The sequence below is a fragment of the Lynx rufus genome, unplaced genomic scaffold (assembly GCF_022079265.1).
Source record: "Lynx rufus isolate CCGP_SWC_20201006 ecotype Redwood Valley unplaced genomic scaffold, mLynRuf1.p SCAF_3, whole genome shotgun sequence".
Classification (NCBI taxonomy): Eukaryota; Metazoa; Chordata; class Mammalia; order Carnivora; family Felidae; genus Lynx; species Lynx rufus.
In genome coordinates, this window is record NW_025814845.1 from 97134524 (window position 1) to 97150347 (window position 15824).

Genomic DNA, 15824 nt, shown 5'->3' on the forward strand with positions numbered 1-15824 from the left:
CTGTATGTCTTCTCAATAGAGCTTTGAGAAAAAAAAAGGTATAAATCCTGTCAGATAATGTCACTCCTCTACTCAGTACTGTCCAACAGCTACCACGTTCACTCAAAACAAACAAAAAGACAAAAACTAAAAATCATTTAATGACTCATAAAGATCTAGAAATCCTATTATCTCTTTAACTTTACTTGCTACTTGCTTATCCTACCCCAAACTGGTCTCATTTTGTTCCTTGAACATGCCATGTATATGAGTTATCAGTTGCTAAATAACAAACTATTCCTAAATGTACTGATTTAAAACAATATTGTCTAGTTTAGCTGGATTCTCTACTTCAGTGTCTCACAGACTACAATCAGCATCTAGGACTGTGGTCATCTTAAGGCTCAATTGGTTAAAGATCCACTTCCAATCTCACTTATGTGGTTGTTGACAGGATTCAGTTCCTCAGGGGCTATTGGTCTTATAGCCTCAGTTCCTTACTGGATGTTGGCCAGAGACCACTCTCTGTTCCTTGCCACATAGGCTTCTCCAATATACCAGCTCACTTCATCAGAGCAAGCAATCCAAAAAGACAAGAGAAGGAATGGGAGCAAGAAACAAGTCAGTCTTTTATAACCTAATCTCAGAAGTGACATATCACTTTGCCATGCAAAGGAAGGAAATTGCATAAAGCAGGGAGTAACATGAGGTGGGGATCATTGGGAATCTTATAAAAGGCTGTCTACCACACCAGGTATGGTGCCACTTAGGGAGCATCTGATACTTAGAATATTCTTCTTCCAGATATTAGCATGTTTCATTCCCTCACCTTCAAGTCTTTGACCTAGTGTCACCTTCTCAAGGAGATCTACCCTGAACACTTTTTTTTTAATTATTTCTATCCTCACCGCAAACATTTCTCATCCCCTTCATTTTTCTCCATAGCACTCATTGACTTTAAATTTTCATATAAGTTACTTATTGTGGTTCTATTTTGTCAACTTAGCTAAGCCAGTACTACATTTCCATTTCTTTGCCTGAAAAGTTCCAGGTAAGCATGGGCCACAGAGACATTTTGCATAGTAGATGGAGGTGAAACAGCCATCATATAATTTCACACTTGGAAGGTAAGTATAGGGCATAAGGCAATATTGCTAATTATGTAAGTTGTCACTTATCTGCTAGCTCATTTTGTAGGTTGGGGCAGAAGCCAGGTCTGTATCTTCTTTAACCCTTGCAGGATCCTCTATTTCAATGTCAGCAACTCGGGTCTGTAACAAAAGACCAACTCCTCCTGCAGATCAACTCCATCATCAAAGTTGAACCCTTGGAACCAGGGAGAAATCAATGCAGATTCCAATCCATTCTCATGGATTTCAGTTCATTCTTGCAGTTGCCAGTTTACCTTGCTTCCTCCACTTGACAGCTGTGATTTACCTTACACTAGATATATCTATATCTATATCCTAGTAGTTCTGCTCCTCTGATATAACTCTAATACTCTTATTTACATGTCTTGTACCACAAAAGTATAAACTCCATGCATAAGAAATTTTGTCTGCTTTGTTTACTGCTCTTGCCCCAGCACTAAGAACAGGGCCCAGTGTATAGTAGAAAACCATATAGTAGGCACATTAAATATTTATTGACGAACAATTTTTAAAAACAAAGGCAAGAAAGGGAAGAGACCAATATTCACTAATATTTTGGATAAAGATTCATGTAAAAAATAATTAAGAACTGAGATGTCTTAATGAATGGGTAGAAAAAATGGGAAATATAGTCTATGCTATGAAATAGAATGAATGAAACTAGGAATGAGCATGGTAAGTGTACCATACATTGTAATATGTCCAGAGATTAGAAACTTGACCTGATGATAATCAGTGGAGAAGCCATTACAGTTTCTGTAGCAAGTGACAAACAAGGAGAAAATAGTATTTCAGGAAATTTAATATTTCAAAAATATCCTGTTGAGTGGAAATGGGAAATTAGAAAAGTAGGGAGCCAATTCAGACATGTTGTCCTAGATTAGTAGTATGACAATAGAGAAAAGGAAAGGAAAAGTTGATCTAAAAATAATTGTCAAAAAGGTTACAACACGGCAACTGCAGAAATCACTAATGCTGTTTACTAATATTTCTGATTCTTATCCTTAGAAGCACATAGTAGGGTTCCATATCCCCACCCTTTTGAAGTTTGGTATAGCCATGCAACTTGCTTTTGTCCATGGGATATGAAGCAATGTGAGGACTGTCACTTCAGAATGGAAGCCTTTAAAAACAAGTATGTGATTCTCTACCTTCTCATCTCCCTTCCTGTTGCCTAGAAACATCACAAATGGTTAAGGCCTCATTAGTCTAAGTCACTAAAATGGAAAAGAATATGACAAGAAACAAACACTTGTTGTTTTAAGCAACAAAGATTTTGGACTGTTTGTAACACCAACACAACCTCACCCATTCTTACTGCAGCAGCTTGAACTTGAGTCAACAAATTTTTATATTCCCTCAAGAGATAGGTTTAATTTCTCTCCCTTTTTGTGTGAGCTGGAATTAATAACTTGCTTCTAACAAGTGATAGCGAGTAACTTCTCAGACTAGGTCATAACATCATTGGTACTTCCTCTCCTGATCACTTACTTTGGGAGAAGCCAGCTGCCATCTCATGAGGACACTCCAGCAGCCCAGTGGAGATCCACATGCTGGGGAATTGAGGCCTCCTACCAACAATTAGCCTTAACTTGCTAAGCTTGTAACTGAGCAACCTTGGAAGAGGATCCTGCAGTCTCAGTCTATATCCTGATTACAACCTCATGAGTGAGATACACTGAGACAGTTAGGCTGTACTTGGACTCCTGATTCACAGAAATTATGTGAGATAATAAATGCTTATTGTTTTAATCCACTATGCTTAGGCTAATTTGAAACATAACAATAGATAAAAAGTACATTGACTAATACAGAAATACACTAAAAATGGAAAATGGAGGATAGGGAGAAATCAAAGCTGACTCCTAGGCTTTGAGCTTTGAATAGTCTGGAAAAAGTGTGACATCGATTGTAAGTTATGCAATTCCATTGGAGTTTTGAGGCAAGGGTCATATATACTCAATAAACATTGGACAGAGTCTTGTAAATGTTTAACAACTGAGCATAGTGTTCAGAACCAAAAAGAATATTCCAGCAGAGATAAGGGAGAACTCTCATCTGCTCTCTTCTAGACAGTATAGTTGTATTATAATTTTCTTACCAGCACTATCACGCTGCTAGTACATACCAACTGCAAGTTTAGGTACCCTAAGTATCTTAAAATGTAAATAAGCCCACAGGCCATTTCCTGATATTTTCTCCCACTTATTTCAACATTCACGAGAGCTGTGCTGTTGTGTTAATTTTGCTTCTCTGATGATCACTGTAGTTTCTACATTAAAACCACAAAAGGAAAAAGGAAATAGAGTAGGGAGAAGTAGCATAGTTGAAGAATGAATATTCTATAATGAACTGTTCCAGTTAGTATATCAAATGCAGAATTAAGTATTGTCCAGCCATCATTTTATCAGTCCTAACACTTCACTTTGCATTCTACCTTTAAAATCCTTAAACCAACTTATATTTACAATAATATTTTAATTCTATCTATTACCACATAATCTCTACCTAGTATTCTAAGTCTCAAAGATTTGGCTTGAACAGCCGCTAAATTCATTCGGTTTGATCTCAAATTCCCACAAATTTAGAAATATCACCATCTCAGCCACAAATTTCACACTAAGAATATACAGAAACCATCACTAAAGCACAACTTGTCTTAAAACAAAAATAATAGACTATAAACTTATGACTGCTTTTTTATTAAGCTTTATTTTAAAATAGTTTTAGGTTTACAGAAAAGTTGAAAAAATAGTACAGGGAGTTCCCACATATCCCCCATCCAATTTCTCCGATTGTTAACATCTTACAATACTATATACATCTGTCACAACTAAGAAACCAACATTGGCACATTACTATTAACTAAATTTCACACTTTATTCAGATTTCACTAATTTGACATTAATGTCCTTTTTCTGCTTGAGGTTCCCAGACAGGGTATCACATTTAGTCATCATGTATCATCTCCTCCGGTGTGACAGTTTCACAGACTTTTCTTGTTTTTCAAGATCATGACAATATTAAATACTGATATATAATTTGTAGATTGTCCATCAACTTGATTTTGTTGATATTTCTTCTCATGGTTTGACTAGGGTTAGGGCTTTGGATAAGAATAACACAAAGGAGGTGAAATGTTTTCATTACATCTTATCAAGGTACACATTATCAATATGACTTCTTGCTCACGTTACTATTGATCACTTCGTCCAGGCAGTGTTTGCTATATTTCTCCACTGTACAGTTATACTCTCCCCTTCTTTCCTTACCCACCCTTTGAAAGCAAGTCACTAAGTACAGCCAATACTCATCTTGGTGTTGGGGGAGAGTGGGGGGATCAAACTCTACCTCCTGGAGAAAAATCACTTTTTAAGATAAATACAAAACTTTCTCAATTCCTATAAAATATATATTAACTGCCTCAAAGCATTCAATAATCCAACTGAGTGTTTAATATGAGTCACTCTGATAGGCAATTCAAATGAGAGGTGACGCAGTCCCTTCACAAGAAGCTTATAATATAATAAAGATACCACATGAAAAATCCAAGTACTATAGTTATGTCAAAAAGGGAAATCAGGGGCGCCTGGGTGGCGCAGTCGGTTAGGCGTCCGACTTCAGCCAGGTCACGATCTCGCGGTCCGTGAGTTCGAGCCCCGCGTCGGGCTCTGGGCGGATGGCTCAGAGCCTGGAGCCTGTTTCCGATTCTGTGTCTCCCTCTCTCTCTGCCCCTCCCCCGTTCATGCTCTGTCTCTCTCTGTCCCAAAAATAAATAAACGTTGAAAAAAAAAAAAAAAAAGGGAAATCAAATTTAGTTAGAGTAATGAAAAATTTCACATAACAAGTGACGTTCAAGCAAAGCATTCAAAGCTGAGTAGTATTCTGACACACGAAGATTTATGCAAATTCAACATTCATTTATCATTACAAACTGAACAAAGTGGGAAGTAGGTATAGAAGGAACATACTTCAACATAGTAAAGGTCATACATGACAGACCCACAGCTAATATCATATTCAATGGTAAAAAGGTAAAAGCTCTTCCTCTAAGATCAGGAACAAGAAAGGATGCTCTTACCACGTTTATTCAACACAGTACTGGAAGTGTTAGCCAAAGCAATTAGGTAAGAAAAAGAAGTAAAAGGCATCCAAACTGGAAAGGAAAAAGTAAAACTGTGGCTATTTGCATATGACACGATATTACATATAGAAAACCAAGTGACTCCACCAAAAACTGTTAGAATGAATGAATTTCAGTAAAGTAGCAGGATACAAAACCACTATATGAACTCTAATGCACTTCTATTCATTAATAATGAACTATCAGAAAGAGAAATTAAGAAAACAATTCCATTTACAATTGGAATAAAAAAAATACTTAGAAACAAATTTTAATGAGGAAGGTGAAAAACTTGTATACTGAAAAGTATAAAACAATGATGAAAGAAATTGAAGATTAATATTTTTTCATTATATAAACAGTGGACAAATATTCTGTGCTCATCACCTAGAAGAATATTGTTTAAATGTCCATACTATGCAAAGCAATCTACAGATTCAAAACAACCCCTGTCAAATTCCAATGGCATTTTTCACAGAAATAAAGCAAACAATACTAAAATTTGTACGAAACAACAAAAGACCCCAAACAGCCAAAGCAATATTGAGACAGAAGAACGTAGGGGCACCAAGATGGCTCCGTCACTTACGTGTCCAACTCAGGTCATTATCTCAGTTTGTGGATCAGGCTCTGGGCTGACAGTGAGGAGCCTGCTTAGGATTCTCTCTCTCTCTCCCTCTTCCCCTACCCCTCCCATACTCACTCTCAAAATAAATAAATAAACTTTAAAAAAAAACGAGAGAAAGAAAAACAAAGCTGGAGTTATCGTGCTTCCTGGTTGATAACTATATTATGAAGCGACAGTAATTATGTTTTTAGAGTTTATTTCAGAGAGAGAGAAAGAGAGATAGCAAGCAGGGGAAGGGCAGAGAGAGAGAGAAAGAGAATCCCAAGCCCCAATGTGGGGCTCAATCTCATGAACTTGAGATCATGACTTGAGCTGAAATAAAAAATCGGATGCCTAACCGACTGAGCCACCCAGGTGCCCCACAAAGTTATGATATTGTATGATACTTAAAACAGTTTGATACTGGCATAAAAACAGACACATTGATCAATGGTACAGAATAGTGAGCCCAGAAATAAACCCATGCATATATGGTCAATTAATTTACAACAAAGGAGCCAAGAATATACAGTGGGGAGAGGACAGACTCTTCAAGAAATGGTGCTGGGAAAACTGGACAGCCACATGCAAAAGAATAACACTGGACTACTATCTTACACCATACACAAAAAATGAACTCAAACTACATCAAACTAAAAAGCTTCTTCACAGCAAAGGAAATTTTCAACAAAATGAACTGAACAGGAGAAAAATATTTGTAAATCATGTTCTAATAATGGGTCAATATCCAAAATACATAAAGAACTCATACAACTCAACAGCAAAACACTAAACAACCCAATTTAAAAAATGGGCAGAGTATGTGAATAGACATTTTTCCAATGAAGACATACAGATGGCCAACAGACACATGAAAAGATCCTCAACATCACTAATCATCAGAGAAATGCTAATCAAAATCACAATGAGGTATCATCTCATGCCAGTCAGAATGTCTAGTATCAAATAAATAAGAAATAACAAGTGTTGGCAAGGATGTGGAGAAAAGAAAACCCTTTTGCACTGTTAATGAGAGAAAACCCTTGTGCACTGTTAATGAGAATGTAAATTGGTCTATCCACTGTAGAAAACAGTATGGAGGTTGGTCAAAAAACTAAAAATTGAATTACCATATGATCTGGCAGTTCTACTTCTGGGTATTTATCTGAAGAAAACAAAAACACTAATTCAAAAAGATTTAAGTACCCCCATGTTCATTACAGCATTATTTTCAGCCAAGATATGGAAACAACTTAAGTATTCATCAATGGATGAATGGATAAAGATGTCGATGTACATACACAATGGAATACTACTCATCCATGAAAACAAATGACATCTTGCCATTTGCGACATAATGGATGGACCCTGAAGACATTACGTTAAGTGAAATGAGTCAGAAAAAGACAAATACTATATGATCTCACTTATATATGGAATATAAAAACAAAAACAAAAAACACCAAGTTAATTGATACAGAAAACAGATTGGTGCTTGCCAGAGGCAGTGGGTTGAAGGGGTAGCTAAAATGGGGCAAAAGACACAAAATACTAGTTATAAAATAAATAAGTCAAGAGAATGTAATGTACAGCATGGTGAGTACAGTCAATAATAGTTTTACATATTTTAAAGTTGCTACATATTTTTTTCTTTTAATATTTTGAAGTAATCTCTATACCAACATGGGGCTTGAACTTAAAACCCTGAGATCAAGAGTCCCATATTTCACCAAATGAGCCAGCCAGGCTCCCCTAAGACAGTAAATCTTAAAAATCTTCAGCACAAGAAAAAACTTAATTCACTATGTATGGGGGATAGGGGTTAATTAGACTTAATGTGGTGATCATTTAGCAACATACACAAATACCAAATCATTATGTTGTATACCTGAAGCTAATGTTAATTATACCTCAATTTTAAAGAAAGGAAGAAAAAGATGGGAAATAGATAGGAAAAAATTTAAGATGGAGAAAAGAACCTAAAATATGGGAGCAGAGACTCTTCACTCTGTCTCAGGTGTTTTTACACCTTAGCCCAATGGAAATATATATTTAAAAATCTTCAGTGTGTCTTTATAGCTTACCATAAATGTATGGTCATATGGGCTGGATTGTGTCACCCAAAATTCATATGTTGAAATCCTAACAGCCAATATCTCAGAATATTACAGTATTTGGAGATAGGATCTTTAAAGTGGCAAGTAAGGTTAAATTTGGTCATTAGCACAGGCCCTAATCCAGTATGACTGGTGTCCTTTTCAAAGAGATTGGGATACAGACAGGTACAGAGGTTAAAGGATGTGAAGTTACTGGGAAAGGAGGGCCATCTACAGGCCACAGAAGGTCTAAAAATAAACCAGTGAGTGCCCTGATCTCAGAGTTTGTCTCCAGAATTGTGAGAAAATAAATTTCTGTTGCTTAAACCACCCAATCGGTGGCATTTTCTTAGGACAGCGTTTGAAAAGTTAACACAGATGGCTACAGGTTCTAAATGAAATCTAATTTAGCAAAACTCTCCACTGTGATTTGGTATTTAAGCCTTGTTACAGAATAGTACTTTTCATTCATTAGTGATATGGAGTAAAGTAAAATGAAGTGAGAAAAATGTAGGGTGAAAGGTGAGCCTCAGAAACTTTAGTTCTAATTAAAATTCATTTCCTATAAATTGGTCACTCCAACCCTAATCATAATAGCAATGTTTGCTCTTACTAATTAAACTATTTCTCCCAGAATAGTATGTAAGGATTTCATGAAGCTTCCGTAGATCCCTACTGTGGCACCTTATTCCCCAACTTAGTCTGGGGAATACATTTTGATACCGTTTTTCCTGGCAGCAATTGCCACAACATACCTTCCCAATGGTCCACTACTAAGTAAAACCTCCCTTTTGTTTCATATCAGAGGGGAAACAGAAAATAAATTTAATGGCATTTAATAAGCACTTGACTAGAACTAAATGTATTCCTAAATATTTTTAATCCCACTTTACAAGGGTTAGTTCTATTATTTCTATAATTGCACCCTCAACAAAAGGTACAGCAGGGAGGTAAGAGGCAGACATCTGCTTTCAAGAGTCAACGAAATCCAGCTGCGGCCAAACACGTACAGCAAACTGTGGGTGAGTCTGCAACACGGGAAATGTTCAGACGTACTCGTTAAGTGGGTCTCCCATACTCTTCCGGCTAACGTCCTTTACTTTTTTTTAGTCTTGTGTTTAGTCTTTTGGCTAGGTTTTCAGTAATGAGTGTAAATACTGTTAAGAGATTAACCCCCCCCTCCGGCCCCGACCCCGCCAAAAAAAACCCAAAACAAAACAAAATTTAAAAACCGCAAATCACTGACAACTACGCTTGAGGAACAGCAACTCCAGCGGAAAACGTAAGTCCCAGATAATTAATGGACCAAAAAAATCAGTTAGTTCCATGTATATTTACCTAAAGGTTTAAAAGCAGAGTACTATATAACCTGGCGTTTCGGTAACAATGGCAACTTCTAAGTAACTATCCTTTATGGAAACGGGAAACAAAAACTTTTCACCTCCCGGGTCAGGAAGACAAAGCCAGCGTCAGGATTTCCTCATCTCGCGACAACTTTCTGACTCTCCCTGTAGGCGCGTGCGTCAGAATCGAGGGCCCGGGGAGGCGCCCAGCCCAGAGGGTGGAGCAAACCGTGTAAGGAGGGAGGGGCCACCAGGAAGGGGTGGAACGGAGGAGGGGCTGGAAAGGTCAGAGCGGAGGGAAAACTCGTGTGGGCCCCGCCCCTCGCGGCACTTCCCCGGAATAGCGTCAGCCGCTCTATAAGAAAGCGTGCGCTGAAGTGCTCGGCCTTTTACATCCGGGAAGCGCCGGGCTTAGCCTACGAGGTTGAGGTACGTTGTATTTTGTGCACTATGGTAATAATTGAGGCAGAAGTTTTTGGCCTAGTTAAGATGCAGGAGGTTCAGGGATCTTGTAGTGATCGGTCTGCGACAGCTTTGGAAACCTCTAGGTTCGAAAACCTGAGGTATTCTTTTGATCACGCGGCGGCCACGTGCAACCCTGGCGCTGAGTCAGAAGTCGAGCGCGCACGGGTCACGGGCCCTCCGACAAAGGATCGGTGCACCTGATGACCGGCAAAGGTCGCGAATTCCGCTGTCGGTGTCAAGTGGCCATCTTGAAGCTACTCCGCCACTGTTAAATAAATAGTGACACCGAATCCTGATACCCGCCACATTTAGATCCAGAAAGTGAGTAATCTCTGTAGTTGTGCTTGCTTGGGAGTTCTGGGATTGTGAATCTCCATGTATCTTTGGGACCTGTCAGCTGTGGCAGTCTCCCTTCCTAGCCATGGAAGAGCATATTCTTGTTTATTGGCAAAGCTGTCACCATTTAATTGGTATCAGATTCTGACTTGCACAAGTAACATTAATCACTTGAAAACCTGAACGGTGCCGGGTTATTGGGCACATATCTAACTATTGCTTAAATGTTTTTAGGAAGCAGAACTAATCGTTCCAATGGATGACAGGAAACATGACAAGGTATGTTCCTTTTTATTCATATTTCGTCGTTAATCCAGAATCCTTAGTGCTAAGTAATGGAAGGCCAGAATTGGCCCCATTTGCTGCTACTTTGTAATTTGAAAGAGTAATAAATAGCCAACTAAATAGAAAGTAACTGAAGTTGCTAATATTTCAGCACTGTGATTTAGGACACAGAGTTTACAAAACTGGTTTTCTTCTCTTGCAGATAATCAAGAAATTCAAAATGTATGGGTGAAGTCCTGTTTATTTAGAACCTTGTGGTGCACTGCCAAACGTGATTTTTTTTTTAATCGCAACATGTTGCATATTGAGTGGTGAATAATCTGTAAACTATCAAGTTGGTGGTCTCCGTATAGGCCAGAATATTACTTTGGCGTAAGTATGACATTTAGTAGAGAATAAGTGAGTGCTTGCTTGCTATAATTAAATAAAATGCCTGATTTCATCTGGAAAAAGTCGTGTTCTAAGTCACTACAGTATTTGGGTGGGAACTACACGTGAAGCCACCTTACCCCTAAGGGACAACAGTCATTTTTATATCGTAAAAAAGATTAAGGCTACTACACAAGGTGAGCAGCTAAGCACTTTATTCACACAGATGTGCACTGAACACTTGTGTCTTTTAAAGGTCACACTTAACATTTAACAAGAAAAAAAAATTAGCTATTATCAAGGCATATTTTATGAGCCAAGTAGTTTCCCGATCCAGTCTATTAAAATTTCAGTATAAATGTTGCTTGCACCAGCACTATACTTTAGTTATAAAGGTGGCCTGTGCGAAGTTTCCGTAAAGATAAATTTTCTCTCCTGTATTGCACGTTTTCTCAGCCCTTGTGCAAGTGTGCACTGTCTGTACCACTATCATCACTAGTTGTAAATGCTTGAAAAGTTCTACCTTTATCAAAACCTTGAGCTTTTACAAAAAGTTTAACGTTATTCTGCCGGACATAGCATTGCAGTTCTGCAAAATCGTAAACTATAAAGCACCTTTACGTTAGCACCAGTTTTTTACAAAGCTGAGGATTTACAAAAAGGGTACAAGTAGATGCAGTAGGGAAAGGGGTGAAGTCCCCTCCATGTTAATACAGCCATTGAAAAGGATTACTTAACATGATCTAATCCTAAAGTTCATACTGATTTTTTTCACCTGTTTTTATGCATCTATTTCTTGGATGGATCTACAAAAACTTTAAAACACTGAAGGGCCCTTGATATTAGCAATCATTGTGATTAAGTAGCCTGAGAGGCAAACCTTTTTTGTTTGGCCTAAGATTTTGCATTGCTAATCAAGAATGTCCTGGAAGGGTGCACAGTAAAGCACCCTTAATTGTCCCTTAATTGTGTTGAGAAATAGCCAGAGGGAAAACTTGCCTTTACTCAGCAGTGGAGGCTGAAAATGACCTGGTCAGCACTGGGGCTCCAGAAGTTTGAATCCTACGGTCTCACCTTGGCCTCTGGGCCTGTTTGAAAGCTAGGGATACTATAAAACATTACCAGCCTTTTTAAAACGGTCATTGAAGGCCATAGCCACTTACAGCAGTGCCTAGCATATAGCTGGTGCGTTAATTAAAGCAGTTGAAGCAGTTAAATTATTTTAGAGCTTTTTCTCACTAAGCAGAGAAAGCATTTTTAACAGTATTTTTATTAGCTGGGACTATCAGGATAGTGGAGGTCTACAGATTTTAGTCATTACAAGAAAGTTGCAATAGATGGCACTCTTAAATCATGGTCCAGCAAACCACATAATGCCAAGGAAAAATTTTACCAAGTTGTAAATTTGAAGTAGCTGAAAGTAATTGCTAGAGGATGTTAACAAATAAGGTGGATAAATTAGGTTGTACATCCAACAACTTGAAGGCATTCATCAGGAATTCTTCCAAATTTTTCTGGGTAGTAGAATGTGTTACCATAATGCATAGTACAAAGGCTTCATTCAGGAATGTATGATCACTGATCCTAGTCTAGGTTTATAATGGAATTCCTTCACTTTTTTGGCCCTTGATTTCCTCAGTTGTTAAAGGCTACAGAGATTCAATGTGTGACGATGTCTTAGCCTTTTGAAGAAAATCTGAGCTTAATTAAACAATGCCACTCCTTGACTCTAGTATAAACAGTATTGATTGAGTTATAAGCTCTAAATCCAAATGAATGTAAAAACAGCCTTACTGCACTATTGATACACAGTAATCTCTGGAGAATGCTAATAAAGACTCCAGAGTAGTTTTTGGGTGGGCCACAATGCTAGTTAAGGGTAATTAGTACTACACTGAGGTATCTAACAGAATATTCACATCACAAATTCTCAAGCAGCAATGGTGCACATGATTTAATCACAACACAAAAGAAGGAACATGGCTCTCATCTCCGTTGGCTGGCATCTCTGGCTGAGTGCTAATGTGGATGTTGAACATTTTCCAGTATTTTCTCTTGAAGCTTCCATGTGAAGAATTACAATTTGGTGACACTTTTTATCCAAGGTACAAAGGCTGAGACTTTGGTATAGACACCAGGTGAATCCTTGACTCCACAGCCATACCCCCAGGAGGTCACCCCGTACACAACCCAACTCTCTCCTGACCGAACACACATGAGTGGTCCTCCGCTGTCTCCCTGGCAGCTGTCAACACGTTTGTGTTCATGTAGATTTCCAGCGCAAAGCATCCTTCCTGTAAACCGACCCTTGTAACGTTCTTCACAAAACCTCTTGGGAAGTAAGGGGATGGCTGCTTGTTGTAGAGTTCTTGAATAGGCTCGTCCTAGTCAGACCAAATAATCTGAGTTAGATGCCAGCCAAAGATCTTACACAAAAGCACTACATTTAACAGTCCAATGAACATTTAATTGAAAATAAAACCCTATTGTGGCATAGTGTAGTTTAAGTGAGTGGTAACTATAAATGGTATAGAAGGACCTGAGTGGCAAGAACTCCAAATATGGCATCTGATAAAAGATTGAGAAGCAAAACGTTCCTGTATACTAACCATTTGATGTTGGTGTACTCACTGGCAAGACATTAACTGTTCAGTAGCTAATATGTATAATTGATGATGTCCTCTACAATAGTCCTTTCTTGGATCTAAATTCCACCTTTTTTTTCTTGCATCCTATTTACTCAATTGAAATAATTCATAATAGAACATTCTGTAAAACTGACCTTGTCATTTCTGTTAACTTGTATCTAAAGGAAGGTGAATGAACCTTCCCTCCTGCAGTAATTGAGAATGGATACACTTATTCTCAGACACTTGATTTGCTTCATGGTTCCACATAGTGTACGGAAAAGGCATTTACTCTGATCTGATTTTATTGTTTCAGCAAATGTTTTCTTTGTGATTTATCTAAGGAGTGGTCAGTATGTGCTTCTTCAGTATTCTATATCTGCAACAGCTATTCTACCTTTTTTCAGCTATGAAATAATACAAATATAAAGCCCAGATTTAATGCAGTGTGTGATGAACACAAATACTCCGTAAATAAAACACTGAAATTATCACCTGTAGACATACTTACTTGATGCTCAAGAGTATAATTAGCAGTATTGATCATATTTAGTGGAGAGGGGCCAACCTGTCCTGTCTCCTTATTCAGTAGCCATTTGGGAATCAAGTACCCAATCCAGGTGAGCCCCACATCTGTTGTTTCAAGTACCATTCTGAACAAGCACTAGCTGATACACACTGATAAAATTCTATAGCAAAATGATACGGGAAGTTGTCATCCAGCCGGCCAGGCCCAAGTGTTGAAGTAGGATCTTAAAATCATTTCTTCTGTCTCCTTACTAGTCTGGGCAACTGAAAGTAAGGAAGGTTTCTCTACCAGCCCCTTAAGGTGATTGAGTTCTGTCAATTTGTACTAAACTGAATGATAACCAATAGTACCCTTGGGATACAAATCCAAATTGCATGCATGCATCACAGGCTTGGCAGAATTTCCAAACTACTAAGCCTGAACCCATTTAAGATTTTACTACCCATTGTACACCCAAAAGTACTGATAATCCCAGACACAAGAAAGGTGCCCAGATGTCATTTGTATTATCTACATTACCCGTGTCTCCCCATCCTGTTATGTAACAATTGGAGGCGGTTTTCTGTGGCCTCTCTCTCCGGAGTGGCAAACAGGCCGGCAAAACATGGCTGCTAAATCTGACACACTGTTCTTCTGGTCCTTCTAATCTAACCAGGGCGATGTCGTAGTCACTGCTGTCAGGTCGATATTCCCGATGAATCACAATCTGCTGAACTCCAATTTCTTCTTCAAACTCTTCTGGCACCAGAGTATGATAATCCCCAACCCGAACAGCATAGCTCCTTGTACTGTTACCGTACCTGGGAGGCAGAGAGCTAGTAAGAGGCTAGAGATTGTTAAACTGTCAGCAAGGAAGGTTAACTAACATACTGTAGGCCTTTCCTCCTATTCCTTATCCCTTTCTGTAAGTTTACTTTTTGCATTTCTCTGATCCCAGTGCTCTCAGTCCTGTACTCCAAACCCACTTCATTCATATCACTGTTTAATCCAGGTTCCTGGCCTGGTTTTCTGAGAAGGAGCAAATGTGCAGCATGAGTGGAAAATAACAGCTAAACATTAACCTGTTATCTCCCTACCATGAAAAAGGATCAAAACAGGAACAGATAGAATAGGGCAAAATTACTGTCTTGTTATTTGCTGTCTTCATTTTTCTATCATTTCCATGATAGTAGCTCATCACAAAGCTCTCTGAGGGCAGAAACCATGGCTGGTCTAACTTTGTATCCATCAAAGCACTTAACACATACCTACTTTACTCCCCTTTCCTGTAAACTGAATGCAAACCAAAACCATGTTTTCAGGGCAACATATATTTATTATATTCTCACATCTCTTAAATCCTTCTCCAGATGTCACCTCAGTGAGATGACTGCAGCCCACCTTTTGCCCTCCTATACCCCAGCACTCCCAATATCCTTAATCACTTTTTTAACACCACTTTCTAACAGATTAATTTATTACGTCTCTTGTCCCCTGTCTCCCCTGCTTAAACAAGAAGTAACTAAGGACACAGGGATCTTTATGTTCACTGATGACTCTAAAACACCTATAATAGTGATGCCCATTAGGTGAGAATGCAGCATATGTCTTTTAGTGAATGGATGGATGGATATTTTTAATGTGTATGTCTTTTTAAAGTATTCAGTTAAAGTAGAAATATTTACTAGATTGATAGTTCTCAGCCTGTTTTTTCAACCAACATACCTTGATTCTGGTGCATCCCCCTAAAGCAGAGTTTCTCAACCTTAGCACTGTTTTCACATTTGGAACCAGAGAAATCCTTGTTGTGAGAGGCTGTTATGTGCATTGTAGGATGTTTAGAAGCATCCCTGGCCTCTGTTCACAAGGTAGTGAAGGTATACACACATCCAGACACATAAACACACACACCCCAGTTGTGACAACCAAAAATGT

General features: G+C 38.4%; 1 protein-coding gene, 1 long non-coding RNA gene and 1 other non-coding gene across 3 annotated transcripts in view; 2 read left to right on the forward strand and 1 right to left on the reverse strand.

Moving 5' to 3' along the window:
* The first annotated feature begins 9702 nt into the window (after window positions 1-9702).
* LOC124520619 (uncharacterized) lies at window positions 9703-10837 on the forward strand. Its single transcript, XR_006964348.1, has 3 exons — window positions 9703-10085; window positions 10335-10379; window positions 10588-10837. It is a non-coding gene; the product is annotated as an uncharacterized LOC124520619 (long non-coding RNA).
* Window positions 10136-10266, forward strand: LOC124521469 (small nucleolar RNA SNORA24). The gene has a single exon (XR_006964549.1). It is a non-coding gene; the product is annotated as a small nucleolar RNA SNORA24 (small nucleolar RNA).
* A 114-nt stretch (window positions 10838-10951) lies between the features above and the next one.
* Window positions 10952-15824, reverse strand: part of PRSS12 (serine protease 12) — a 77642-nt gene continuing 72769 nt past the window's right edge. The window contains exons 12-13 of the mRNA XM_047091202.1: window positions 14430-14710; window positions 10952-13138 (exon numbers count right to left, since the gene is read on the reverse strand). Coding sequence (XP_046947158.1) covers window positions 12831-13138; window positions 14430-14710 — 589 coding nt within the window. The 3' untranslated portion in view covers window positions 10952-12830. The remainder of the gene's footprint in view (window positions 13139-14429; window positions 14711-15824) is intronic.